Below are 27155 nucleotides of genomic sequence, written 5' to 3'. Positions count from 1 at the left end.
AACATGAATTCAAAGCTGTAGGCAGGATCAGATTATGAAAGAAAAGGAAGCAAGAAAAGTTCATCAGAGCACCTCCATTTTAATTCAGCTGCTGATTTCCTCAAGATCCCCCCTGCAGCATTTCTTCTGTTCATTTCCATTTCCATTGTTTCTTCAACAAGAACTTACCCCTCAGGCTCCTTTCCTTTCTCAACACTACAAGAAGACACCTCATTTGGTCCAAAGCAACTACACACACCCCCCTCCATTTAGCAAGCCAGCCAGCCACCCGCCATCATACTAACCTATGAGATCTCACAGAATGAATTAGCTGTGAATAGGCATGTTGAAGAGTTCCCTTGGGGCTAGAGCCAAACTCATACCTCAATCAGTTTGGCCTCATGTGCCAGAAGCCAGACAAACCATTTCACAGCTTAATTTCCTAGCTAGGTTCACTGTTGCTGGACCCTGAAAGTGTTCACAGCCAGGATGGGGTGACCTGGTCTAGTGGAAAGTGTCCCTGTGCATGGGTTGGAACAAGATGATCTTTAAGGTCCCTTCCAATCCAAACCAATCTATGATCCTCTGTGTGTTTTCCTACCAGACTGCTCTCCCAAGTACTGTCTACAGGCAATTTCAGTGGCTTTGCTTTCATCTCTAAGAGATTTTCACTTGTTGGGCAGTCTTTGCTACGGATGGAGCAACAGAGGTCCTAGAAACATTCAGTTCCCAGAGTTTTGTGAAAATATGCACCCAGGTCGGGGGAGAGATCCAGACTGGTGTCCTGTTGCTGCTGGAGATGAATAGATCACACGGACACAGCTCGAGGTGTGGTGAAAGGAAGAAAAAGTTTATTTTTCCTCCCAGGATTTATAGGTTTCTGACCACAGCCAAGGATTGGATGGTCAGGATAACATTTTCCCACTGCACTGGCCATGAGAGATGTCCATCCCAAGACATGTAACAGAAGGAATGTATACCTAGCTCTATGTTTACAGTTACTGTCCTGGGAAAGTCTTAGAAAACAATGTCAGCAAGCTCAGAAGCTGAGTTTTCAGGGCGACAGTGTCCCACTGGGGAAAGTCTTCACTATGAGTTTGACCCAACTACTGGACAAAAGAGAATCCACACATAGTAGTAATACCATCCTAAATGCCTCAGTAATAGATAAAGTTTCATTCAGGGTTATTTGATGTTTCAGTGGGTAGAATGTCATTCCAGATAACCTGCTTGTTATTACTTGCTATGGTTTTGGCAATAAAAATGTTTCATTGTTCACATTGCCTTTTTTAATTTCTCTTCCCTCCTCTCCTCACATTACCTGCTGTCATAATTAGGATTTTAATTTAAAATAAAATAAAATTTAAAAACCTATGTTCCAATACGAGCAAAAATGCATCCTCAGACTAGGTCCTGGTTCTCCAGAGACCAAGTCCTTTTATACAACTTGTTACAACAAGACCTGATGATTACCAGTATGGGTATTAACTAGTAACAGTATGAAGCATCAGTAAAAGCATCAGGAACAGTAAAAGTATCATATATCCCAGGACGACATAAAACACCTGCCTGTTCAAGCAGTACACACACATTCACACAAGAGCTCAGCAATGGTCAGATATCTTCTACTCTCCATCCTGATAAAGTAGTCCAGCTGTCCCCCTGGGGCCTGCAGAGGAGGAGATGAATGTATAATGTGAATTCTGCTTTCGATTTATGGCTTAATTTTAAAATAACTGGAAATAAAACATGAAGAGGAATATCACCCACAGAGAATAGTCTGAACTCTACTTTCTATCACTTTTCTACAGCCTCCATTTATCTATGTCAGCACAGATAGCTTTCTGAATACTCCCGCACTGTGAGCTATACATTGGACCAGGCATGTATACATTACATATACATTGTTCCCAAGGCAGGGCTTGGACACCACCACACTATGTCTAGCCCATACATCTGTAGTCCTCCATGGCCAGGAACTGGAGGTATAAACAGTTACTTGTGGGGCATACATGGCTGACACCAGAACAAAGCCAGATACAGTGAGACACAGTCAACCACTACAAAGTCCAAACATAGGCGCTTTAAAGCATATTTTATTATATTATTTTGTAACATGTGCCCAAGACCTTCTTTTTTACGCCCCTAGTAGTTTCTGGGGGAAGGCAAAAGAGGGTGGTGAAGATGTCACAGGTTTTGGATTATCTATTGCCATGTACTCACCACATCTCCACCATCTCCCCTGCCTGCATTGCCAGCTCTCTTCAATTTTCTATTATTTTTAGAAAACATAAGTGAACTGGCATAAAATAATCATTACTATCTTTGTATCATCCTGGAGATTCAAGAAGACAATGCTTTATTGCTGATGTTCACATGATTGTGAACTCATAATTGATGCTTTCAGTCATGCTGGTAAAAGGGAAAATTTGAGGCAAAATGCCATTAAAGGACATTTGTGTTATTCACCTTTTCAGCAACACTTCTTACTCACTCAGGTCTGGCACTGGGAAGACAATATAAAATAAGAGCTAACTGACTTAGCTCCATGTATTTGTCTGTACTCACACTAGCCATAGTCCATGGGTTTTCTAAAGCAGGATACACTCCAGCAGAACATGTGCTAATTCACATCCTTAGAAAGGAAAGGAGTGAATCATTTCTAATGATTCAGTTGCTCGACTCATAGCACCAAATTAATTCTGACTGGAAAGTTGCAAAAAATTATCTGAGACAATTTCAAGAATTTATTTCAGGTTTATTAATAAATAAGCTTAATTAAATGAGGAATTGACTTTGCTAAATCACTGGCCTGCAACTGAGGTCTAGTCATCAAGTGAGATCCCTGTGAAACCACATCACTTTGCTGGCCCTTGCTGTATGGGTTCATTTCACCAAACATTTATCAAACCACACACGTGTCATTAGTAGATGCTCAGGTCTCTGCATGCGTCACCACTATCAAAGAGACAAACTCTGAAGGGGGGACCACAGAAGGCAGGACTGATCTCTGGGGGCTCTTGCTTTTCATGGGGAAAATACAGGTCAGACTGCAAAGTAGCTCTCAGCAGGGCTACACACCTGAGCAAGGAGCTAGGAGGCTGACTGCCCTCTAACACAGCAGTGCTGGAACCAGCCAGATCCCCACCAGTGGCTCCATCTACACCAAGCATGGCACAGCATGAACCACACCAGGAAGATGATGTCAGGCTGCAGCAAGTGCAACAAGAAGAGGGAAAACTACTGCCAAAGTAGTAATCTGTGTTGAGTCCAAATAAAAAAAGTCTGCTTATATCTAAATTCAAGTATCCTGATATGTAAAATTAAACTTTTTGCTTCTTCCTGCTGACAGGAAGCAGCAAACATGATAGAATATAGCCTAACATACATTTCAGTATGCTTTATGTAAATTTGAACAGGCACCATCCTCTGTGAATGGTTTCATAAAGAACACAGCTATCATTCTAGCACAGAAACCCTGTTTCCTCAAGTTCTCTTTTCTGCTATATTGACCTCAGCTACAAATTTCCCAGCAAAAATGCAATAGGTGGTTTATGTCACATTACAGGAAATCACAAAAGCCTCTTAAAGTGGCCAGGATTTTTAGGCACTTCTGATTCTATCAGCCCTTTTTTCCCATTTCATGCCTGCTGCATAGTTAATATTGGAGCTTTGTAACAGAGAAATGACACTTTTAAGTCACAATTAGGCTTTATTGCTAGGTTATTTTCTCTGAACTGCTACACCAGAGGATTTTTTTCTTTACTTTCTCTTCTATCACTGTAATTTCACTAGTTTGCATAGTGATATGTATATACAATAGCAGCAGCATAAGAAGAGATGAGATTCACAGCAGTCCAAATCACAACGTTATTTCAGAGACAGTTGTCCTCCTTTCCTCACTTCCTCAGACACCAACTGTCTGAAATTTTCTGCAAAATGATGTGTGTCAGTTAGTATGTTATGTTAGTATGTCATGTTAGTATGATGACAGGAACCATGGATATCTGTGCACTTCCCAATAATGCTGTTCCCCACTCAATTGTCCTTGGCCAACTGAAAAATTAAGGACCACAGCTTGTATTAGAACCAAAAGGAAGAAGTGCAGAGGCCAAGTCTTAGCAAAGTTACGGTCCTCCCATGCCGAGTCAAAGAGAAAAGAGATTTTCTGCCATTTCAATTATTCAGTTAATCCCAGTGAGTTTTTCCTGGAACAGATATCTGTGTCACCATTACTCAATAAACACAAGGCTATTAAGATATTTTCCAAACAAAACTCTTCATAAAAGCACAACTTGAAACAAATGCCCATTGGCAGCACAGCTCTACCAGAGCTCCCTCACCAGGCCATTTGCCACTATGTTGAGTGTGCCTCTCCATAGACTTAAGTTCACAGCCAGGTCCAGATAACTGCTCCTGCATTAGGTAGCAAATAAAGATGTCGTTTCTTTCAATGCAGAGGGAAAATGCTTAATATTTCTTGACAGACCAAGAGTCAAAACTTGAAATGACTGCAACTCTTCACTGAGCACGAGTTTGAGCACTTTTGCTTTCAAAGGGAAGGGAACTTTTTTCTTCCCCTGATCTACTATAGTTAACTGTTATCCTGAAATAACAAAAATAAGTACGTCACTTAGAAAGTGGACCGTTTTTGCTTCCTTGGATTTTTGCTCCAAGATCTCATTTAGTAGAGAAAACACAAAAATTTATCCTTCCAAATTTCTTTGAGCCTTTTCCTTCTAAGTTTCCCCTGGTCTCACTAGGTTGCAGTAACAATCAGATTTATCATTTCACAGGAACATTTGTTAGGCCTGTGTTCTCCTTCTTACCACCTTACATTTTCATTGAGGAAAAACACAGACATCTTAGGACCACCACTAACACTTCAACTACTCTTTTCCACAGATTTCTAACATTTTAGATACTCTGATCTCACAATTTAAGTCTTCAAGAGCATACAAAATTCAATCAAAGAGAAACCATAGCTTAACACACATTTAGAACTAAACGAAACAATAGATCTTCACACATTATTTTATGTCTTGATTTTCTCACATTTTCTGGATGTTTTGCAGGGTTTAAATAAGAGTCCTTTCAATACCTGTCCAAGAACCCTATACACTGCATGTCTTCTTTTCCAGTTGTGAAGTCCATGGGTTTAAGTCTGCTCATTCTGGGACTTTAGCTTCTCTCTTTTTCAGCTGTTCCTGCAGACACCAACTTCGCTCTCATTAGTAGTCATTTATTTTCACCATTCTCTTGAACAACCCTAAACACTTTCACTGATTCTGCAATTTTGGTTTCTAGATACCTGCACCCCAATTTTGCAGCAAACATCTGTGTGTGCAGATCTACTGGAACATATGAACATGCTCATCTGATAGGCCCTGGCAGGGCCTAGTAACATGTATTTTCAAAACCAGCGGAGTTATTGTATGTTTTCACACACAACACAGTTCACAGGCTGACGCCAAGACACCTCTTGGCCAAACCAAATACAACTGCACCAGGCTGACAAGCCATGAGTGGATTTCTAGTACATCAAGATTACACCCAGGTCTAAGTTTGTGTCCTAGATGTGTTTATATACTTACAGGTGAGACAGGACCACTGATGTGGCAGCACACATGTACTTCCAGGAGCTTCCTTTGAGCCAGGGGTCCTGCTGGGGTGCAGAACCTGGGCAGGGATGCCCTGCCACCACTCCAACCTGGGACCCCCAGCAGTCAAGAGGGTGTCTCCTGGCACAGGTGCTTGAGACATATGTTGGGGAGGCACCCTGGGGACCAGCTAAGTGAACTGGCAGGCCAGCGAATGTAACACGACAGGGCTTGTGTGAGCAGGAGAGACACTGACAGGCAGCAGCCTGCCCCAATCTGCCACATATACCCACCCTAAAAAAGCATTGAGGATGCATGTCCACATCCTCTGGGTTTTGCAATGCTGTCATTTAACTCACAGCTTTGCTTTTTGTGTTTCCCCCGTTTTGATCCCAGAGAGCACTCTCCTGTGCCTTACTAGCCTTTTCCCTCCTCTCCAAGTCTCCGACCCAGCGCGCTGATTCTCGGCCCCCTCCCGCAGCCCTTGGTCTCCGTTCGCGGCTCCCGGGCCCTGCAGCCAGCCCTGCCTCTGGCCTGCGGGCCTCCCTCTCCCGTGTGCTGTTTGCCAACACCTCCATCTCCCGGACACAGCGCACACCGCACATAAATAAACCTCTTTTCACCCCTCCCCCGCTTACCAACCTTATCGACATCTTGTGGTTCATCCATGGGCTTCAGGGACTCCAAGTTGTTAACTGAGGGTTTTTTTGACAGGATACAAGACCTGTGGATTAAACTTTGAAGGGGTCTTCACAAGACAGCTGGAACTGACGGCATTTCACTTAATAGGTTTATGTTTGCCATGCTGAGGTCTTCACCTGCGTTGGGAATAATTTGAAAATATATAAATAAATTTTTAAAAACCTTGATTTTTTCACCAGTAAATTCTGAAAATTTAATTTGCCAGCAGTCATACTCCTCTGTCCTCTTATCTCTCCATCTCTTCCTAGTTAAAGTCTACCCAAGTCTGTTTCAAAGAAATCCAAGGTGCAGCTGACCTTGCTGAGCTCAATACATCAATACATTCTTGATTTCTTTTGCCTGCCTCAGTGCTGAACTATGTACCAAAATCACGTGTTGGGAACCAAACCCAGAGAGCTTGATACATGGCTGGAAGAGAGCAGCTAGCTCACAATATGGACATATCCTATCTTCCGCCTCAATTTCCCATCAGTTTCAACTGGACATTTGAAGCCTTCGGCAGAGATGGCTTACTAGCGCAGAGCTTTCTGCCATAAGAACACAAACTGATTTGCAGAGTGGAAAGAAAAATAAATTCCACTATCCCCGCCCCGAGGGAAGGGAGCCGAGCCCCTCCCAGCCCCGGCCCCGCCCAGCGGCGCCTGCGCACTGCTGCCGCGCACGCGCGGTGGCGGGAGCTCTGTCTCACCTACTTCCCGTTCCCGTTCACCATCCCGTTCCCCCGGTTCCCACCCCACCGCACTGCCCGCGGGCGATGCGGTGCTCCCGGCGCAGGGCAGGCGGGCCGCGCCTGAGCTCCTGAGCACTCGCAGCCGTTCCCTGCATCCGTCCCGCCATGGAGCAGCCGTACGGCGGGCAGGCCCTTGCCGGCGGCGGCGCGCTGGGGCCTGTGGATGTGCCCAGCGCCCGGTAACGGCGGCGGGGGGGAGCGGCCGCCCTGCTGCCTCCGGCGGGCGGCCTGTCGCCGTCTCTTCTTCAGGAGGGGCAGCGGGCATCGCCCCGCGGGCTCCTGGGGGCGGGGGGGCCGGCGGCCTTCGCTGAGGCGCCGGGGCCGGGCGGCGGCGTGGCAGGTGCGAACCGGCCTCTCTCCTTCTACAGGCTGACTCGGTACATCGTGCTGCTGTGCTTCGCCAAGGTCTTGAAAGCCGTGGGGCTGTTTGAATCCTATGATCTCCTGAAAATGGTCCACCTCGTGCAGTTTATCTTCATAGTGCAGCTGGGGTGAGTGTGCAGGGGGTGGAGCCTTGTCCCCCACGCGTAATACTTTGCGAGTTCTTTGACAGCGTCAAGCTTATAACCCTGCATTATGTTATAGTTTATTCCGAGGGGAGAAGGAATAATAGTGAATCCAGGAAGTGCTCTGTTCATAGCAGTGTTTTTGCTTCACATCTCTGTTCACTGTGATGTCATTATCTTGGAACGTGTCAAGTTGGAAGTGACCCGTAAGGTCCATTGAGCCTAGTTCTCTCCTCCTCACACAACTACCTGAAACTGAAACATATGATCAAGAGTGTTGTTCAGATATTCATTGAGCTTTGACAGGCTTGGAGCTGTGACAGTCCTGGGGAGCCAGTTACAGTGGCTGGCCACCCTCTTAGTGATGAACCTTTTCATAATGCACAGTGTGAGTTTACCCTGATGCAGTGTCATTCCATCTTATGCCCTGTCACTGGTCACCAGAGGTCAACATCTGATCCTCCCCTGCCTCTCTACTGAAGAAGGTGCCACAAGGTACCCCTCAGTCTTCCGTAAGCTGAGCAGATCAAGCAACCTCAGATGCTCCTCTTGCCCTTGAGACCTTACACCATCTTGGCTGCCTTTCCCAGACACAGTGTAACAGTTTGATGTCCTTCTGATGCAGAGGCACCCAAAACTGCACACAGGACCTGAGCTGAGGCCTCATCAGTGCATTGCAAAGCAGGACAGTCACCTTCCTCAAGCAGCTGGTGATGCTGTGCTTGAATGCAGATGCACTCCAGGACACAGCTGACCCTTTTCATTGACCCATATTCAACAGTCTAGCAACCCAGACTTCCAGATTTGTTTCTGTGGGGCTGTCGTTTGGTCTTTCATTCTCTGCTTTGTGCATACAAGCAGGGTTACCCCACCACAGATTGAGAATCCATCACTTGTTCTTTTCATAGCATTGGCAGCTGTCCAACTCTCTAGCCTTTCCACATGTCTCTCTAAGTCCTCTCTACCCTTGAGAAACTGCAGTGTTTTTCCAACTTCAAAGCTGGGCCTGTTCCTGGCAGTGCTGTTGGTAGTGGTGTGACTGTTGAGCCAGCTGGCAATCCGGTATCATACAAATATGCAGCAGGGGGCTGGGGAGAAGAATCAGGAGGAAAACAAAATAAAAAACTAACGGGTTGAGATAAGAAGAGTTTAATAATTAAAATTAATAAGCTAATAAATTATTAAGTTATTGAGCAAAATATACTAATAAAAGGAAGGTAGAGAGAGAACCCAGTAAAAACAAGTGATGCACAATGCAATTGCTTCAAACACATTAACAATACCCAGCTCATCCCCAAACTGCAATCAGCCCCCATCTGGGTAGATCCCCCAGTTTGGATATATACCATAAGTATATGGTATTTATGGTATGGGGCATTCCTTTGTCCTGTTCAGGCCAGGTTCCCTGGCCATACTGCCTCCCAGCTTTTTGTGCACCTGCTTGCTGCCAGAGCATGGGAAACTGAAAAGTCCTTCATTTCAGATAAGTTGCACTAAGGATCAGCCAAAAGTATTATCAACATTGTTCTCGCACTGAATCCAAAACAGCACTGCACTAGCAGTAGTACTGGAGTAGCGGCTACTGAGAAAAATTTATCTCAGTCCAAGTTGAAACCAGGACACCCAGGCATATCCAAATTTTGCTAACAAGGGTGTAGAAGATAAGCTTTCTTCTTCATAGTTTGTATTCCTGAAGTTCTAGTGGCATTCAGATGCTATTTTTCCCAGATTGAGGGCTGAGGTATGAAAAGTGATAGCAAATACACAGAAACAATCTTTGCAGGCACGATCCTGCTTGACGTTTACCTGATGTGATGTGGAAGAGCATTTATCTAATAAACCTGACAGAGCTGGAACATTTGGAATTTCATTTTTTCCTTTTATTTCATATTCATGTACATTTATAGACTTCTCTCTTGCATGTTCCCAAGCACCATAGTTTCTTTTTTGCCCATCACTTTTGATCCCACTTGAAGAAGTTGTGTTCTGTCTTCTATTCCTGCAGGACTGTGAAATCAGCATTCTATATATGAGTAAGCCTTTTTGTATACCTATCTTGCTAATAAAAATCAGAGTATTATTTATCTTCAAAACTTCTGAGATCAGTTATTTTGATTTTTATAAATCACAAGTCAACTTATCATTAGTCATTCTCTCAAGAACTGGCATTTGAAGTTGACCAGAACTGAAGTTCATTTGTCATCATTTTAGTGCTGGTATCTGACACTGGTAATGCAGCAGGGAAAATAAAACTGGTGACTGTTGTCAGTGTGGCCTGTTAATGGATGAAATGTAGAGGAACCAATTTTGTAAACTGAGCCAGATATGAGAAACCTCGTTGTTTAGATCTGGTTTGAATAAAAAGCTGACTAATAAATTAATAGAGGAAACTTTCCCCTTTTGACAGGTCTGCTTTTTTTATGGTTTTATTTCAAAAACCATTTTCTTCTGGAAAAGTGGTAACCAAGCATCAGGTGAGTTGACATATGTAAGAGTGACTTGCATCCTTGTAAATATTCTTGGCTGTATGGCTCTTGCCAAAATTGAAAGGCAAACAAAGATTACTTCACTTAGAAGATATGGTTACGTGTTCTAGAGGTATGCAACTAACTCAGTGTCTTGTGGGCTAAAACATTCATTGTGTTTAGCTTTTGTCAGCTTCTTTTGAGAGTATAGAGAAAAGGCTGGTCCTTATTACCAAGCAAGCATCTACTGTAAGGAGTGGATTTTCAAATAGAGCTTAGTCTACTTAGCTTAGTCTACTTAGCTGATGTGGACAGTTAGACAGGCAGTTTCTGGACTGCCAGAATGTCAAAATGTTCCAGTCTTGTCCTTCAGAAGAGAAGAGTCCCTTCTGCATGGGCCTAATCTAACTGTTCATCAGACCTTCATGAGTTTCCAGTATCCCAAGGAATTTAGAGTAGGGCCAGGTTGGAACCTGCTGATTTTTAAAAAATAAATTCTCTTCACCTGCTTAATATTCATCTTGGGTTTATGTAATTGTGTGCACAAAAGCTTGATCCAGTGCATGTGCTAAGTAGACAGAATCTGGAGGATAGCCTTGAAGTGTTCCTTGTGTCAATTGCTTTCATGATTAGATATGTGTGTCAGAATTTAAAAAATGTGAACAGGTATAAATGGCATCTTTGATTTGAGTTCAGAAAAATCTGTCCATATATGGTTTTACTTTTGCTAAAAAATTTAAAATTCTGGATTTTGAAGATTTTGTTTGTTACTTCATCTTGTTTAGCCTATTTCCAGAATTAATTTAATCTAAAACTTGCATCTGAAGCTAATAATGTGTTGAATATCTGAATTACAGCCTGCTTCCTTAACAATATAATACACACATAAATATTTGTAGGCATAAGGTCTTGGCCTCAATTTGTATGTTTTATCTAGTTCTTTTTATGTTTATCTGATAGAGACAACAGATTACAAAACAGGTAAATGTACTTAATTTTTTTTTCAGCCATTTTTGTTGAAGAGAACTCAGACAATGTTACAGAATCTAGTACTGCGGTAGAAAAAAATTCTGGTTCATAGTATATCCAAAAAAATCTTAGTTGCCTGGCAGAGTATCTGAGATAATCATACTTTAAATTGCAGTTATAGAACTTGCAAAGCACATGATTTCCTCTCAATTTCTACAGCTTTTGGACTAAAACGATGCTAGTAATAGAGTGCTTATTTTGAAACTCTGAAGAAAATGATAATGAAATACCTTTCTTTTGTAGTGGATCAAAATTTTTAAGCATGCTGTTGTTGGATGTATCATTTCACTCTTGTGGTTTTTTGGCCTTACTCTTTGTGGACCACTGAGGTAAATACAAATCCTCTATCGTGATCCTTCCCTGTCTTTCTGCTTTTTTGTTTTCTGTCTGTCAGATAATGCTGCTAGCCACTTGATGTATATACAAAAGCTTACTGAAACCTTATGAATTTTCCTGTGAAAACTTTAGTGTTTGTTTGGAAAAGTACATATAATTTCTGTCAAACTGGTTATTTTCTTCTACCAGAAGAACTACTACTTTTATGAGATGCTAGTGAAATTCTTGATAGTGCCTGGACATTTGATGTAAATGATACATCAAGGTAACTTAGTGCAGTTTTTGTCCCTTCCCTGCTCTCATTAATGTAATGCCTACTGTTTATTTACCGGTTTTGAGTCCTTGGCTTGATGGGTAATGGTAGCAGCTGGTATTTCTTTGACAGAAATCAATTTGACTAGAATCAATTTCTGCACTTGTTGCAGAGTCCTTCTTTATCTGGTTGGCTGTGTGCTCTGTGTTGAAATTGGGTAACATTAGTGCATATACAGGTAATTCCATTTGTGCTGTGTGTTGGTACTAATGACTGGGTAACTATTAAAGAGGAGGTAGACTAATGAAGATTAATATATTGGAAAGCATTTTTCACTGGAGAAAGGAAAGTAAAGCCTTAAATTATATATTTTATGAAAGCAAATTTTTATAATCTACACAGGAGAAGGCTTACCTCAGAGTAATTATAGTGTGATTAATTATATTAATGTAGTTAATACTCTCAAGTCTTTCTGGGTGCTGGCAGTCTTCCCAAACAGAACCTGTTACACAGGTCCTAGCATGTTGTGTTGCTTTGCAGAGGATCGCAAAAGCCTTTGGTAATCATTGTACTTCCATGTTCTGCTCAGGAAAGCTGGCAGTATAGCTATGTTAGCCTTTGCTGTCTGAAGGAGGTAGCATGTAAGCTAGAATTTTTTATTTTCAGCAATTCAGAGGTTTTGAGGTGGCATAAGCTACTGATCATCAGCACCTTAATGAACAGGATGCAATAGTGCAAAACTGGACATCTTTTTTTCTCTGGGAGCAGAAGCTGGTTTAGAGGAGGTATTGTAGTGGGAATAATAACTCCATCTTGAGCAAGTTGGTATCCTGTCGTGTTGCTAGAAGAAAATACAGTTTAAAGTTATCTATAAATGAATAATTTTAATCTGTTCCTTGAATTAGGAACTTACTGTTTTGCAGCATGTATAGTTGTCTGCAGCTAGATCTATTGCTGGTGAAGGCAAATTGATTTGTGTTTTTCCTTTTGAATTGTTTAAACCTGGCGTTGTAATCACAGGATAAATCATTGTTGTGTCATTAATTTTAGCTGAAATAGTGGTTGTGAGGTAAACACATTGTAAATGGAGTATTTATTTAATTTTTTTTATAGGACGTTGTTACTGTTTGAGCACAGTGATGTGGTTGTGCTGTCGCTCCTTAGTGTCTTGTTCACAAGCTCAGGTGGAGGACCAGCAAAGGTATTTAAAAACCTATTTTATCAAAGGTAAAACATATTGAATGCTATAAGTTCACGTACTCCTTTCCCTGGAACAAACTGTGTTTTGGATCTACATTCACAGAAAATGTGCTTTTTTTAGTTTAATTAGTGGTGAAATTGTAAGATGTATGACTTGAAACAATAAAAATGGCATTGAGAGAGAAACAGTAGATGAAGGTGTTGGATATCCATGGCAGATACCTGAGAAGTTTTTCTGTTTATAGGAAGGAAAGAACCTTGAGAATTATTTTTGCACTTCATCATTCTTTAAAAGTCTATTAAAGTCTGTTCCTGACCTTAGACATTGAAGTCCAGCAATACAGTCTCCAGCTCCTGGCCTAGGATCTTCAAGGTGTTTAGCTTTTCACATCTATTGTTTCTTTCTGCCAGAAAGTACTTTTATGTCTGCATGGTCCTGTGTGTGCTGAATACTTAGGCCCTTTCATTTAATTGAGGACCTATACTTGAGGCATGCTCCGTCTCAAGTCTCATTGCACATACTTTTGCAAGGTGTTCTCTAAATGTGCCAATCAGCCCTAAAGGGAATGAACTTATCCAATACCTAGCAGTCTTGAGCACTTTCACTCAAAAACAGTGACAGGTGAAGGAAAATATCTCCTGTTATAATGTCTCCTCAGGCTAGAAGGGGAGTCTCGCTTTGGTGCTATCTGAGGCTGGGAGTTCTGAAATCTATGTCTCATAACCCCACAGAGTCCCCTAAGCACTTTCAGGCAGCTGTAAAGTCACAGTCATCTGTACTGATGGTCTATGCTCATCGCCTGCAAATTGAGAAGCTTAGGGCATCCAGCATGAAAATCAGGCTGAAGAAGACAAATTACTTTCTCCAGCCGATTACCAAAAGGATAGATAAAGAGCTTCAGAGAGATTGTCAGTCTGTATCTTAGTGGGCCACGTTTGGCAGTTAATCTGGATATCTTAAGGCAGCAGAAAGAAGGGGGCATCAATGCTGTCTGCTGAATGTTTCAGCTTTGTTAAATGAACTGGTCAGCTGACTTTCTCCAGCAAGAAAGTGATAGGTCTGTTTGGCTTTAAAAGATAAATTGTAATAGTATTTTTCAAACATAGAGCTCAGTATCTATCTAAGATGATGAATACTAAAAATTTCAGTGGTTTAAGTCTGGGTGGCGAAAACTCTGGGAGCTGTGATTTCATGTCTACCTCTGTCCTTGCCCCACAAAAGCACTTCAGAGCTGTTGTTTCTCATAGTCTTTTCATAGTTCTTTAGCCTTTAGGTCCCATAAGACAAAATTCAACAGTTTGTACAGTTATTGTTTGTAGCTCATTGATTCTACATAATATTAAATCATCAGGCTGAAGTAGCAGTGCATTCTGGCAGGCAGAAGAAGAAAGTACTCACACTTAGTTCATTAGATACCAGCGTCTCACTTGCTGCAGTGATGATATGTCCTGAGTTGTCTGGTAAGTGTGAAAACCAGAAAAAATGTGAAACAATATTGTCAAGGTCACTTTCTTAGAAATAATAGAGGTTGCTTTCATGATTTTCTTACTGATGTATTCTTACATTGATCTGGAAGCAGGGAAGGAAGGGGCCAATTTCCTGGATTTTTTTACAGTAATCTGTTGTAGCAGTTTAGAAATATTTTGGGGTTGTTGTTGTTTATTGTTTGTTTGGGTTGTTTTTTACAGACAAGAGGTGCTGCATTTTTCATCATAGCTATCATTTGCTTACTACTTTTTGATAATGACGACCTCATGGCTAAAATAGCAGAACATCGTATCCTTTCTTGTTATGTGAAAGAGCAAGTAACTCTTAGTACTGGAGAAGAGAAAATGTGAAATTGAATGTACTGAATTAAATTAGAGGTGATTTTGAAATAAGTTTTCAATTTATCATCTCATCATAGTGTACTGACATATGTAAGATGGGCAGTAAAAACAAACAAGCTGGAAGTAAACTTTGCAAAGGAAGAATAAAAATATGGAATTACAGATGCAAATGGTGTATTCTGGAACCTTATTGATTAATTTACTTAGCTTTCAGTGAGTAGAATCGTTAAACAGAATCATAGAATGGCCTGGGTTGGAAGGCACCTTAAGATGATCAAATCCAATTGTTTACCCAGCACTGCCAAGTCCACCACTAAATCATGTCCCTACATCTGTATGTCTTTTAAGAACCACCAGGTATGTTCCTTGGGCAGCCTGTTTCAATGCTTGCTAATCCTTTCTGAATAAATTCTTCCTAATACTCAGGCTGCTCAATACCTGATGCGACTTAAGGCCATTTCTTCTAGTCCTGTCAGAAAAAATCTGGCCCCCACTTGGGTTCAGCATCCTGTGAGATAGTTGTAGAGTGTGATAAGGTCTGCCCTGAGCTTTCTTTTCTCCAGACTAAACGCCCCCACCTCCATCAAATGCTCCTTGTAACTGCTCCCCAGTTCTGTTGCCCTTCTCTGAACACACCTCAGTACCGCAGTGTCTTCTTGTACTTAGGGGCCCAAAACTGAGCGCAGCACTCAAGGTGTGGCCTCACCAATGCCCAGGACAGGGGGACAATCCCTGCCCTGCTCCTGCTGGCCACACCATTGCTGATCCAGGCCAGGATGCCATTGGCCTTCTTGGCCACCTGGGCACACCCTGGCTCATGATCAGCTGCTGTCACCAGCACCCCCAGGTCCTTTCCAGCCACTCTGCCCCAGCCTGTAGAGCTGCCTGGGGTTGTTGTGACCCAGGGGCAGGACCCAGCTCTGGGCCTTGTTGAACCTCCCACCACTCACCTCAGCCCATGATCCAGCCTGTCCAGATCCCTCTGCAGAGCCTTCCTGCCCTCCAGCAGATCAATAACCCACACAGCTTGGTGTCATCTCTGAACTGACTGAGGGTGCACCTGATCCCCTCATTCAGATCACTGATAAAGATGTTAAACAGAACTGGCCCCAGTACTGAGCTGTGGGGAACAGCAGTGGTGACTGAACACCAGCTGGATGTAACTTCACTCTGGGCCCAGACATCCAGGCAGTTTCTTACCCATTGAACAGTGGTATCTGCTCAAGCCAGGAGCAGCTGGTTTCTCTGGGAAGATCATGTGGGAAACAGTGTCCAGGGCATCCATGCAGCCCTGGAGTCCATGCATCCACAGTTTTTCCTTCACTGACTAGGCAGGTCACCCTGTCATATTGAAGATCAGGTCCGTCAGGATGTGCTTTTCACAAGCCCATGCTGAAGGCTGGGCCTGATCCCCTGGTTGTCCTGCACAGGGTGTCCAGCACCTTGCTTACCTCTGCTTCCTGTGTTCTGCTGCCTTTGCCTGTTCTTGTTCTTGGTTAAAAAAAAAAAAAAATCTAATGAAACTCTTCCTTAATTTTTTATTTAGCTGAAGGGCATCATGACAGTGCTCTTACTCATGTTCTGTATACAATCATTGCTTTCCTGGGTGTTGCAGATCACAAGGTAAATAACATGTATTTTAGAATCTTTGTCTAAATTTTGTAGGTAAGAATTTTACCAGTTCAGAGCTAATCCAAGCCTGAATCAAAATCATGAGGTTGAACATCTCCACCCCATATTGGAACTGAACTAACACTGTAATTTTTGCACACTGATGGGAGTATGAGGAGCTTCAATACAACAAGCCAAACCATACAGTATTCAACCTCCATAGCTGATAAGGACTTGGCTGTAATGCATAGCCTAACAAGTCTCATTAAAATTACCATGAAATATTCTGTCATCAGTATTATGGGTGTTTATAATGCTTTGCCTACAAATCACTTCTTAATCACTTTTGGGGCCTGTGTTTTGTTTCTGCATCTTTAGCTTTCCCCAGTCTTTCCTTTACATCAGACTTGTATTTGAAGACACAGATTCTGATGCTTCTCACTAAGAGAGTCCCATTGTAATTGGTGGTATGAATAGCTAAATATCATGACCTGACTCTACAGGGTTGACCTGGATGATTGAGTTGTGTTAGCTTAGTCTTGCTAAAGTGGCTTAATTGAGGAATAAAATGGGAAAAAATATGGAGCAGCTGAAAAAGTATTAATATAAAAAGAAAACAAATATTAGAAAGACTGTTTAATGGTGCAAGAAAGCAAGTGTGGTCTAAGGGAGATGAGATGCTGTGTATCTTGTAATTAGTTTAAAGAACAATTTTGAAAAAGTATATTGTGAAGAAATAGGGTGCGTTCAAAGGTAAGTAGATGAAAAAGTTACGAAAGGTGTAGAGGACAAGATGATGTGAACCTTTGAGGATTTATGTATGCTTTCAACACAATAATGGAAGATGGCAAAACTTTGGGTGATTTTTCTTCCTTAGATGCTGTTTGCTACCATTTTGCTGCTGGTGTATGCCAATTAACACTATTGAGAGTTTTAGAGTTCAACTTATATTAGGCTGTTGTGAATAGTGCTAAGGCACAGCCATGTATGCTATGTTACTGTTTTTAGCTACAGTAAAAATTACAGGAAATATCGTGGTTTTGACTTTTGTTTCCAGATTAAGGAAAGCACATTAATATTTTCTCCTTGTAAGTGTCACTGTGTTTGGAGTGAGGTTTTTGGTACTTAAGAAAAGCTAATGGAATCCCTTTATGTCTCCAGGGTGGAGTACTGCTTCTGGTATTGGCATTGTGCTGCAAGGTTGGTTTTCATATGGCATCCCGAAAACTGTCTGTAGATGTAGGTGGAGCCAAGCGTCTTCAAGCTTTGTCTCATCTTGTTTCCGTCCTCCTCTTGTGCCCATGGGTTATTGTTCTCTCTCTGACAACAGAGGTAAGATAATAAGTACAAAGATAAATCTTTTTTTGTAATGCTTGTGAATTGCAATTTAAATCTTTCCTTTAAAATATCTTTAAAATTACCAATGTTGCTGTCTTTATTTTTGTAGTAAGCTTTGTTTGAAATTTGCCCATTATGCTTTTCTTCTATATTTGTTTTTTATCTGTGTGATACTTTAATTTCTTCTTTTGTGTGATAACTGTATTTCATTCTTCTAGCTCAGATATTATATCTTGGGTTCATCTACTAATATTGCACAAGAGTTAATGGCTATATAAATACAGTGCTCTTTTTTCCCTAAGAAGTAGATAATTTATTGTCATTTTAAAAAATGTTCTTTATGCTTGTGTGCATAGGGAGAGTAGGCCATTGCAACCATGGCATTGTATATGGAATTCCTTTTACAGATATGAAAGTATTTAAAATAAAGTACCTTAGTGATTTTAGATACATGTCACAGTTTATATCTCAAATGATGTGTTTATATGGTAAATTGAATGTATAAAAGTATTTATGTTTTATGGATTAATGAAAATGCTTGTAATTCTACAAGTGAACAATTTAATGCTATAAATACAATCACTCTCCTGGTGAGCAGCCGTGTTTGAAATATATTTTTTGTTGCAGAGTAAAGTAGAGTCTTGGTCTTCTCTCATCATGCCTTTCATAACAGTCATCTTTTTTGTTGTGATCCTGGATTTTTACGTGGAGTCCATATGCTCTGTGAAGATGGAAGCTTCCACATGTGCTCGATACGGATCCTTTCTTATTTTCATTAGCGCACTGCTTTTTGGAAACTTTTGGACGCATCCAATAACAGACCAGCTTCGAGCTATGAACAAGCCACCACACCATGAAAGCACAGAGCATGTTCTTTCTGGAGGGGTGGTAGTGAGTGCTGTCTTCTTTGTTTTGTGTACGTATTGTTGTCTAAACTGTGGTAAATCTGTGGTCTGTGTGATTGGGAAGCCAATCAGAAAACTGAGGTGTTTTGGATGCTTTCTGAGCTCTTTTGGATGAGCTTTTATGGATTTCTTTGAATAAGGCAGCCTGTAGCTTTTTGCTCTTTTACTGTCTGTATACAGGAAAAAAAAACAGAGTTTGATCTGTTGTGGAAGTGATGATCTAATTTTACATAGCAATGAAATCCAATAATAAACCTCAAGATGAAGTTGACAATCAATTTGCTGCCTGAAAATTCCATGTAAACTTTGATTGCTGATTAAACACGTTATAAAATAGCTGTGAAGCTTAGAAACAGCAACAAAAACTTCAATACTTTCCTTGCAGCTGCCAATATCCTGTCCTCCCCCTCCAGGAAAGGGCAGAAGGGTACTCTTATTGGCTATTCTCCTGAAGGCACTCCTCTCTATAACTTCATGGGTGATGCATTACAGCAAAGCTCCCAGTCATTGCCCCGGTTTATTAAGGAGTCACTGAAACAAATCCTTGAGGAGTATGATTCTCGGCAGATCTTCTATTTCTTGTGCCTAAATCTGGTAAGTGCATGTATTTTTTTCTTCAAACCCAATCACAACAGTGCATATACAATACAGAAAGAAGAGTTACTCTTTAAAAGATTCCCATAATTGATTGGTTTGAAAGTGACCTTTGTTAGAGCAATTTAAGTAGTCGTCACTGGTTTGTTGTCACAGTGCAGCATTGGTTCTGTGTGTGAGGGTTTCACCAGCAACTGAACACTTTTATGATAGTATGTTTAAGGTTGAGATACCTCAATGTTGCCAGCAAATAAGGTGAAACTGGTAAGGCCTCAGGAAAACTGATAAGGATGGGGACAACAAAATAGAAGGTGCGGGGTTGATTAGTATTGGAGCAGGCTAGTTTTATTTTTAGCTTCTCTCTTTCTTTAATAGGAAAATATGATGCAGTTAGCAAAATTTATAGAATCTCATCTGCACAGATCTCTGGGAAAATAGGGGGAGAAACTTGAAGTATCTGTGTTAACTGTAAGGAATTCCATTATGAAGTACGAAAGACTGGAAAAAAGATTTTAGGTAAATGGATTAATAATAATAAAATGTACAGGGTAAATGTATGTATTAAAAACGTTTTCTTGTGTACCTTTCTCAGAGCCAATTCCTAAGGTTTAAACAGTCATTCATTACTTCATTTCTTCATTTGCTGGTGAAGAAAATGTTGGTATAACAGATTTATAGATAGTATTACATTATTTACAACAATAATGTATCAGATCAGAGCTCTTAGATATTTAATGACAAAATGCTTAGAATTTTGTCTGCAGAATGTCAGTTTAAAATTCAAAACCAAAAAATTACTCCTTTAAAGAGTTGGTTTTTTATGTGTGAGACTTTAAGGAGAGTAGGTTCAAAAATGTCTCTTTCTAGACTTGGAATACATCATGTATTTCATTGGAGGAGAGAAAAAATGGTCTAGAAAAACTTAGAACAATACCTTTGAAATATGTTGAGTGTTTTATGAAAAGAATAGCCTTCTATCTACCAAAACATTAATACACAAGTTAATATTTAAGAAAAAATTCTAACTCTATTTTGTTTTAGGCTTTCACTTTTGTGGAGCTTTTTTATGGAGTATGGACCAATAGCCTTGGTCTTATTTCTGATGGATTTCACATGCTTTTTGATTGTTCTGCATTAGTGATGGGGCTTTTCGCAGCTCTGATGACAAGGTGGAAAGCAACTCGCATATTTTCGTATGGGTATGTATCTTGGGTTTTTTAAGAACTATTTGAAACTTAACTCTTCTTGCTCAAAGAAGTGTCAAAAAATGCTTTTCGAAGTGCCCTGGTATGTATGGAATATTTTACTAATGCATGCTTCTGTGGGTTTTTTGCTATGTCTCTTCTGTTCCATTTGTGCTTACACTATTCTCTTCTTACCTATGCAAAAAATATGTCTGAAATATAATTTTCATTTACCCCTACACGTAAAACTTTTATCACTGTGAATATTCTTTAGAAATTACCTCATGCTAGGCATTTATGTCAAACAAAAATCTATGTTAAAAAGTCAGTGTTCATATGAAGATTGATACAGCTGATATAATGAAACTTTATATGTTTGCATAGCAGTTCAGCAGTTTGAAGCCCTGAATGAGCAGTATAAGAGACTACTTCTGTAGCGTTTTATTATAATGGAGTTTTTGACAGTTGGAAACTGGCAACCTCTTGATCAGAAAAAAATAACTCAAAAATTGAGGCATGATTATGTCATATTAAGGAAAAAAATCACAGCAATCTTAATGCTGTATTGAAAGATTTGTAACTTTATTTATTATAATTTTGACATGTGTTCAGAGTACCCACTCTTCACTCTCAAAAGTAAATATATTTACTTTTAGGTATGGACGTGTAGAAATTCTCTCTGGATTTATTAATGGCCTCTTTCTGATGGTGATTGCTTTCTTTGTCTTCATGGAATCAGTGGCGAGACTGGTAGATCCCCCAGACATAGATACAAACATGCTAACCGTAAGTTTTGTCCTTCTGTTTCGGTGTAGTTTTGCAGTTAATCATTAATTTATGTTTATCTCCAGGGTGATAGTCCTCCCAGTACCTGAAGGGAGCCTTCAGGAGAGCTGGAGAGGAATTTTTTGCCAGGGCATTTAGTGGGGAAATGGCTTCAAACTGAAGAGTAGGTATAGGTTAGATATTAGGAAGGAATTCTTTATTGTGATGGTGGTACTGTAAACGTGGTAAGGCACTGGAACAGGTTGCCCAGGGAAATTGTGGGCTTCCAGAATTTTCCTTAATTCAGTGCATGGTATTTTTGGTTACCATGTTCAGGCAAGTATGTTTGAATACCTGTGAGGATGCAGTGAAGTTAAAGAATTTTCTCCCTCTCACAGCCGGTCTCTGTTGGAGGGCTGATTGTAAACCTTGTTGGTATCTGTGCCTTCAGCCATGCGCATTCCCACGGGGCTTCTCGGGGAGGCTGTCCCACACATGATCACAGCCATTCTCACCATGGCCACAGCCACAGCCATGGGCACGGGCATTCCCACAGTGACCATGGGCACAGCCATGGACATTCCCATGGATCTTCTGGAGGAGGCATGAACACCAATATGAGAGGCAAGTACAGACTGTTGACTCATAAGCGATTTATGCAATTTCTAGGAGACTGAAGATCTTCAGAATCAGACCTATGCATTATTATACCTCAATCTAAAAATGCTTTTAAGGAGTCATCTGACAGGTATTAAATGTGCTATACAGGAATTGCTCAAACCATTTATGAATTTAACTTGGAAGAAAGAAACATGAAATGTGTCCGTGCTGATGTGTGTAATACATAAGGAACAATAAAAAGTAGTAATCTGTATTACTCACTAACAATAAAGGTCACTGTAAACCATACTTTAAAAGCTTTAAGTGCTTGTTTCTAAGTTCAAACTGGAAATGAAAGTACAAGGTCTCTATCTATAAAGATGGTACCATGCTTCTAGGAATTGTGTGACAACTGGTTGTAAAACTCTGGGAAGGAGAAAAGAAGCAGAAGAACGAACACAGACCAGGAATAGAATATGCTTTTATTTGTGATTCAGAAGATAAAGTGGTAAAGAAAAGCTTTCAAATCTGAAATTGTAAGCTAACTAAGGAGGGCAATGTGTATGAAAGTTCAGCATAGATTTTTTTTTCCTAATAGTTAGAAAGCAGTTATTTACCAACTGTCTGGCTTATTAAAAAAAAAACAAACCTTAAAATAAGTGTTTTCTGTGTAAGCTTGTCAGAATATGGTGAATAGTCTCATGTTTCACAGGTTACTTTATGTCTTAACTCATTTGGTCTTCCTGGTTAAGTCTGCCTATACTCAGGTTTCAATATTCTTTAAAATCAAGACACTTAAATAGCACTAATCTTACTGATGGTTGGAGAGTATTTTTTATGCCCATTGAGTGTACACTGAGAATGAGCCCACAATTAAAGCAGTAGAAAGTATCAAATTCATAGCAGTAGCACCAAGACAATTATCTTGTAAAATTGGAGTAGAACTGGCATACAAAAAACAACCAGTACATTTATGTGTGTCCACGTTAGCAAGCCAGTGCATGTACACTTCTAACTCTCTGTTAGGGATCAATGAGTCCTTATATACAGAGTTAAATTATTATGCTATATTGTACAAATCCCACTAACAATTTAAAGATTATTCACATGTACTTTAGTCTGTGGATGCCTACCTAGATCATTGCCTCATACATGAAAAATTGTTTTTTACATTAATTTGCACATTAGAAGAGCTAAATATTTAGTGTATTTTGTCCCAGGTTAGGCAGAGAGTCGTCTCTGTTTAGCTTGAGGATATTTAGTAAGCCTTACTACGTTTCTGCTATTGAATATATATGCACATTTTAGACAGAAGTGTTAATCACTCTGTTTGTTTTGATTTTAGGTGTGTTTCTGCATGTATTAGCAGACACTCTGGGCAGTGTTGGTGTTATCGTATCCACAATATTTATTCAGCAATTTGGATGGCTCATAGCTGATCCGCTCTGCTCTCTCTTTATTGCTACATTGATTTTTCTTAGTGTTATCCCACTATTGAAAGATGCCTGTCAAGTGCTTTTGTTGAGAATACCTCCAGAACAAGAGAAAGATCTGCATGGTGCTTTAGAAAAGGTACAATTATAAATGGTTTTATATTCAAAAATACAAAGCTGTAACCGTTTTTAATGATTATTGAATTCGAGCAGTTCAGTCGGACAGCTTCTGTTGTCTTAGACAACTTCATGTCTCAAGTTGTTTAAAACCTATTTTGCAGAGAAGTGACAAGATAACTAGTTCTAACTATAAAAGTTGGTTTGCAGCTAAAAAGACTTCCACTGTTTTTCGCTTTTATGAGTATCCCATAGTTCCAGACAAGTATGGTAACACTTTGATGAATGTGGTACTTTGTGATACATTACTCTGAGGCAGTTGCCCACACCTGCAGCCTTTATAGACTTGGTATGAACATTCAGGCTACAGCATTGTGTCACAGACTTGCAATTTCAAGTTTTCTGATTTATCCATATTATGAAGGTATACTGGTTCACAGTGGGTGGGATAGCAAAAATTAAGCTGTTTTTTCTAATTATTTTCTCATTCTAGCCTATTCTCTTCCTGTCTGGTGCAGTATGGCATCTGCCTTAAGGCTGTACCTAGTCTTTGTTGTTGCCTCATTTTAAGCTCCTGCCTAGAATCATAATGTGGACCTCAGTGCAGAGAACTCCTCTCTGTAAAAGAATGAGTTAAAAGTTTGTTGAGGAAGGCATCAACTAGTGGCTTCAAGGAAGACTATCCTTACGGTGTCCTGTCAGTTATTAAATGGGAAAATGTGTTCTTGTCTGCATGAAAAAAAAAAAAAAACAAATGGGAATTGTCTGAGAGAGATGAATGTAGTGAAAATGACATGCAGACTGTGGTTTCACTTTTTGATGAGGGAAGACAGTAATTCTGAGAGAGTGGGGAAAAAAGTACTTTTTGAGAACAATCAAGAACCAATTGATTAAAAGATAATAGGAAAAACATTTTTAAAATTACATCACAATAAAACAATGTGCTTGCTGTAGGTTGACCCCGTCCAGCAGCCACTTGCTTGCTCGCCTCCTTTGCCACCACCACTGCCAGTGGGATGGGAGCATAAGCAATAAAACTATGGGAGCAATATAACAGGTGAAGGAAGAGTGGTGGAAATATCTTTTAAAAAGCAGTGTACCACCTCCCACAAGCAGAGTGATACCCAGGCAGTCCCCAGACAACAGCCACCTTGGAAGCCAAAATCCACCCCTTCATCCTCCACCACAGTTTTTACTGCTGAGCAAGGTGTTACATGGCATGCAGTATTCCTTGGACAGCTTTGGTCAGCTGCCCTGGCTGTGTCACCTCCCTGCTTCTTGCCCATCCCCAGCCTACCTACCAGGGCATGGGCAAAATGGGAAAAATAGAAAGCCTTGAAACTGCCTGGTAGAAAAGAGAAAGCCTGAACAGTTCAGCAATAGCCAAATCATTGGCGCGTTATCAAAACGGTTTTAGGCAGAAATCTAAACCACAGTGCCTTTTCAGATGCTCTGAGAAGCCATCACAGCCAACCCAGAGCAAAGACCAATTAAAAAAACAAAATATATCTTATGGAAAAGAAGTTATGTCTCTGAATAAAGTTCAGCTATGATAACTAAATGTAGCTGCTAAACAGTGAGGTAACAAATTCCCTGGTAGGTGCCAGAGCAGTATTCTGATTACTCTGTCCATTTATGTTCCTGTGATCTGTTCATCAAATCAGGGGATTTTTTTCCTTATCCTGTTTAGCATTGTTCTTATAGGGTTTTCATTTAGTTTGACTTTTACCTTGTAGAATTTTACAGTAGTAGCAAGGTAACCTTTCAATACAAGATATTTCTGAATATAGCTTAGTTGGAAAGCTGCTGTGCTACCGTTTTGTTTCCTTGTGAAATACTATCCACCAATAGCCACGTATATGCACAAGTTTAAAATTACTTTATTTTTGCTAATGAAATTTCTTCACAGATTCAGAAAATAGAGGGCGTTATATCCTACAGAGATCCTCATTTTTGGTGTCACTCTGCAACTGTTGTGGCAGGCACTATACACGTGCAAGTAGTATCAGATGTCATGGAACAGAGAATTGTACAGCAGGTAAAGTGCAAGGTTTTTTCACTCTTAATTTCCTACTCCATATCTCCCTTTTGGTCGCAGACTGAAGTTTCAAGCTGAAATGTATGATTTTTTGTAGCTGTTTGTTACTGTCTCAGAGCTGGTCTCTAATGTTTCACTGCCCCTTGCCTACTAGTCATGCAATTAATCATGTAAAGAGTTGTTTGCTAGAATATCTGCCAAAACACTGAAAGTGGCACTATATCAGATCTGAGAAAAAAAAGGGAGGTGTAAAAACCTTATTCCCTGCAAAACAGGGATATCTGGATGCTAATCACGTGTCTATAACTGGATAACCACTACCTATCTGCCATGGGTTTCTCTTTTCCTTAAAAAGACACATATTTCCTTATGCAAGACACTGAGAATCATCCAGCATGCAGAAGTTGCAAAGCCATACCCTCTTAAGCTACTCTTTGCTCTCCAGATAATTGAATTCTTCACAATGATATGTGGAGGTTTCTTACAGCATTGCAGAGCCAGCATACTGCAAGTTACTGTGAGATACATGTGAAGTGCAATACTAATGTTAACTGTACCATTCTGTTCAGGTCACAGCAATTCTGAAAGATGCTGGTGTAAACAACTTAACTGTCCAAGTGGAGAAGGAAGCTTATTTTCAACACATGTCTGGACTCAGTACAGGATTTCAGGATGTCCTTGCAATGACTCAGCAGCTAGAATCCATGAAATACTACAAAGATGGTACTTATATCATGTGATACAAAGTTGAATTTGCCAAAGGAGATGTAAACGGTCAAGCTGTTGGATTCCACATTTGTATTTTGGCCGGGAGATCTTGCACATACATGTACAGAAAAAAATGTACTATATATTTGAATTTTTGTAAGTGTACTATCTTTGTTAATTGGATTGAGATGCTTTTATAAAGGAAATAAGTAGGACTTGAGTATTTGCTGTAAATGTGAAAATAATCCAGATCTTATATACTGTACTTGGTGTTTATTAAACAGAAATCTTGAAACTTGTAGATGAGCACAGATGTATTCCATACTTTCTCTAAAGTGTGGAACACCAATATTGTAATTTCTTGTTAGCAGTGGGAAATAGAAGTAGTTTATATTGGAATGCAAATATGATCAACTGGGCAGAGTTTGATTTTTCTTTCTTTCAAGGTTAGCTTGAAGATTCGTGGAATGAAAAAACCACTTTATTATGGGGAGTGAAAAAACATCAAGTCCTGTGTTTTGCATACTTTGTTAGATAATAGAAATATACAGTTTTTATATTATATCTCAGCATACAAACCTGATTTCTACATTTAATGCACCAGAGCAAATATATGTTACCATTTTAGATTTGTATTGAACTATTTTTTTTAAGAAGCAAAATCTACAGTTTAACAGTGAGAGATAGGGAAGGCAAGAAAAATGAAAACACTTTTTTCTGGGAAAACTCAGAATCGTAACTCAAACCACTCTGTAAAATAAAACTTTTTGTACTTTTTGTATGAAAAATTGCAAATGCAATATTTGAAGTCTAGAAGTAATAAATCAGTGAGTATCCTAGCATTCAGCTAAACTTCATCTCTTAAAGGTATGTTACCCTGTACTTCACTCTGTTCTTTTAGTAATACCATGACAGCTGCAGGTGTACTGTAGCCAACTGTACCTCCATGTGTTACCTGGGGAAGTTCAGGTTTAGAATGCTAAACTGTGACAGTAGTCTTGGACTTGACAAGTTGCTGAAATGAACAGTAAATTGAGACTTCTTGACTGCAAAGTGAAAGAGTGCCTTTAAGAAAGAATTGTGGATGCTGAGGACTTAATACTGCAAAGAAAACAAATCTGTGTGTTTAGTGAAAACCTGTCAAGAGGGTAATAAAATACATCTTCAGAGGTAGTTGTGCTTACATCTATATAGAAGCATTACAGGCTTCTTATGTCCCCTCTTCTTGTCTG

General features: G+C 40.1%; 1 protein-coding gene and 1 long non-coding RNA gene across 4 annotated transcripts; one reads left to right on the top strand and one right to left on the bottom strand.

Annotated features, from left to right (window-relative positions):
• Nucleotides 1–849: 849 nt before the first annotated feature.
• LOC131573547 (uncharacterized) lies at nt 850–6871 on the bottom strand. 2 transcript variants are annotated; one of them, XR_009276213.1, is made up of 3 exons: nt 6795–6871; nt 6222–6397; nt 850–1648 (listed from the first exon to the last, which is right to left on the bottom strand). It is a non-coding gene; the product is annotated as an uncharacterized LOC131573547 (long non-coding RNA). The 2 variants fall into 2 exon arrangements; XR_009276212.1 differs by having other exon boundaries at nt 6578–6825.
• A 71-nt stretch (nt 6872–6942) lies between these two features.
• Nucleotides 6943–26222, top strand: SLC30A5 (solute carrier family 30 member 5). Of its 2 annotated transcripts, XM_058826197.1 has the most exons (16): nt 6943–7190; nt 7380–7502; nt 9925–9991; nt 11255–11340; nt 12714–12801; nt 14490–14577; nt 16177–16253; nt 17403–17573; nt 18207–18495; nt 18870–19078; nt 20120–20277; nt 20919–21048; nt 21426–21651; nt 22973–23199; nt 25087–25215; nt 25785–26222. In XM_058826197.1, the coding sequence occupies exons 1-16, from the start codon at nt 7117–7119 to the stop codon at nt 25953–25955; spliced, it is 2313 nt and encodes a 770-aa protein (XP_058682180.1). In that variant the 5' UTR covers nt 6943–7116; the 3' UTR covers nt 25956–26222. The 2 variants fall into 2 exon arrangements, with proteins under 2 accessions (XP_058682180.1, XP_058682181.1); XM_058826198.1 differs by lacking the exons at nt 14490–14577; nt 16177–16253.
• Nucleotides 26223–27155: the final 933 nt, after the last annotated feature.

Source organism: Poecile atricapillus, chromosome Z, assembly GCF_030490865.1.
Source record: "Poecile atricapillus isolate bPoeAtr1 chromosome Z, bPoeAtr1.hap1, whole genome shotgun sequence".
Classification (NCBI taxonomy): domain Eukaryota; kingdom Metazoa; phylum Chordata; class Aves; order Passeriformes; family Paridae; genus Poecile; species Poecile atricapillus.
Note: the sequence above shows the minus strand (reverse complement) of the source record. Positions and strands in the feature narration are given on the sequence as shown.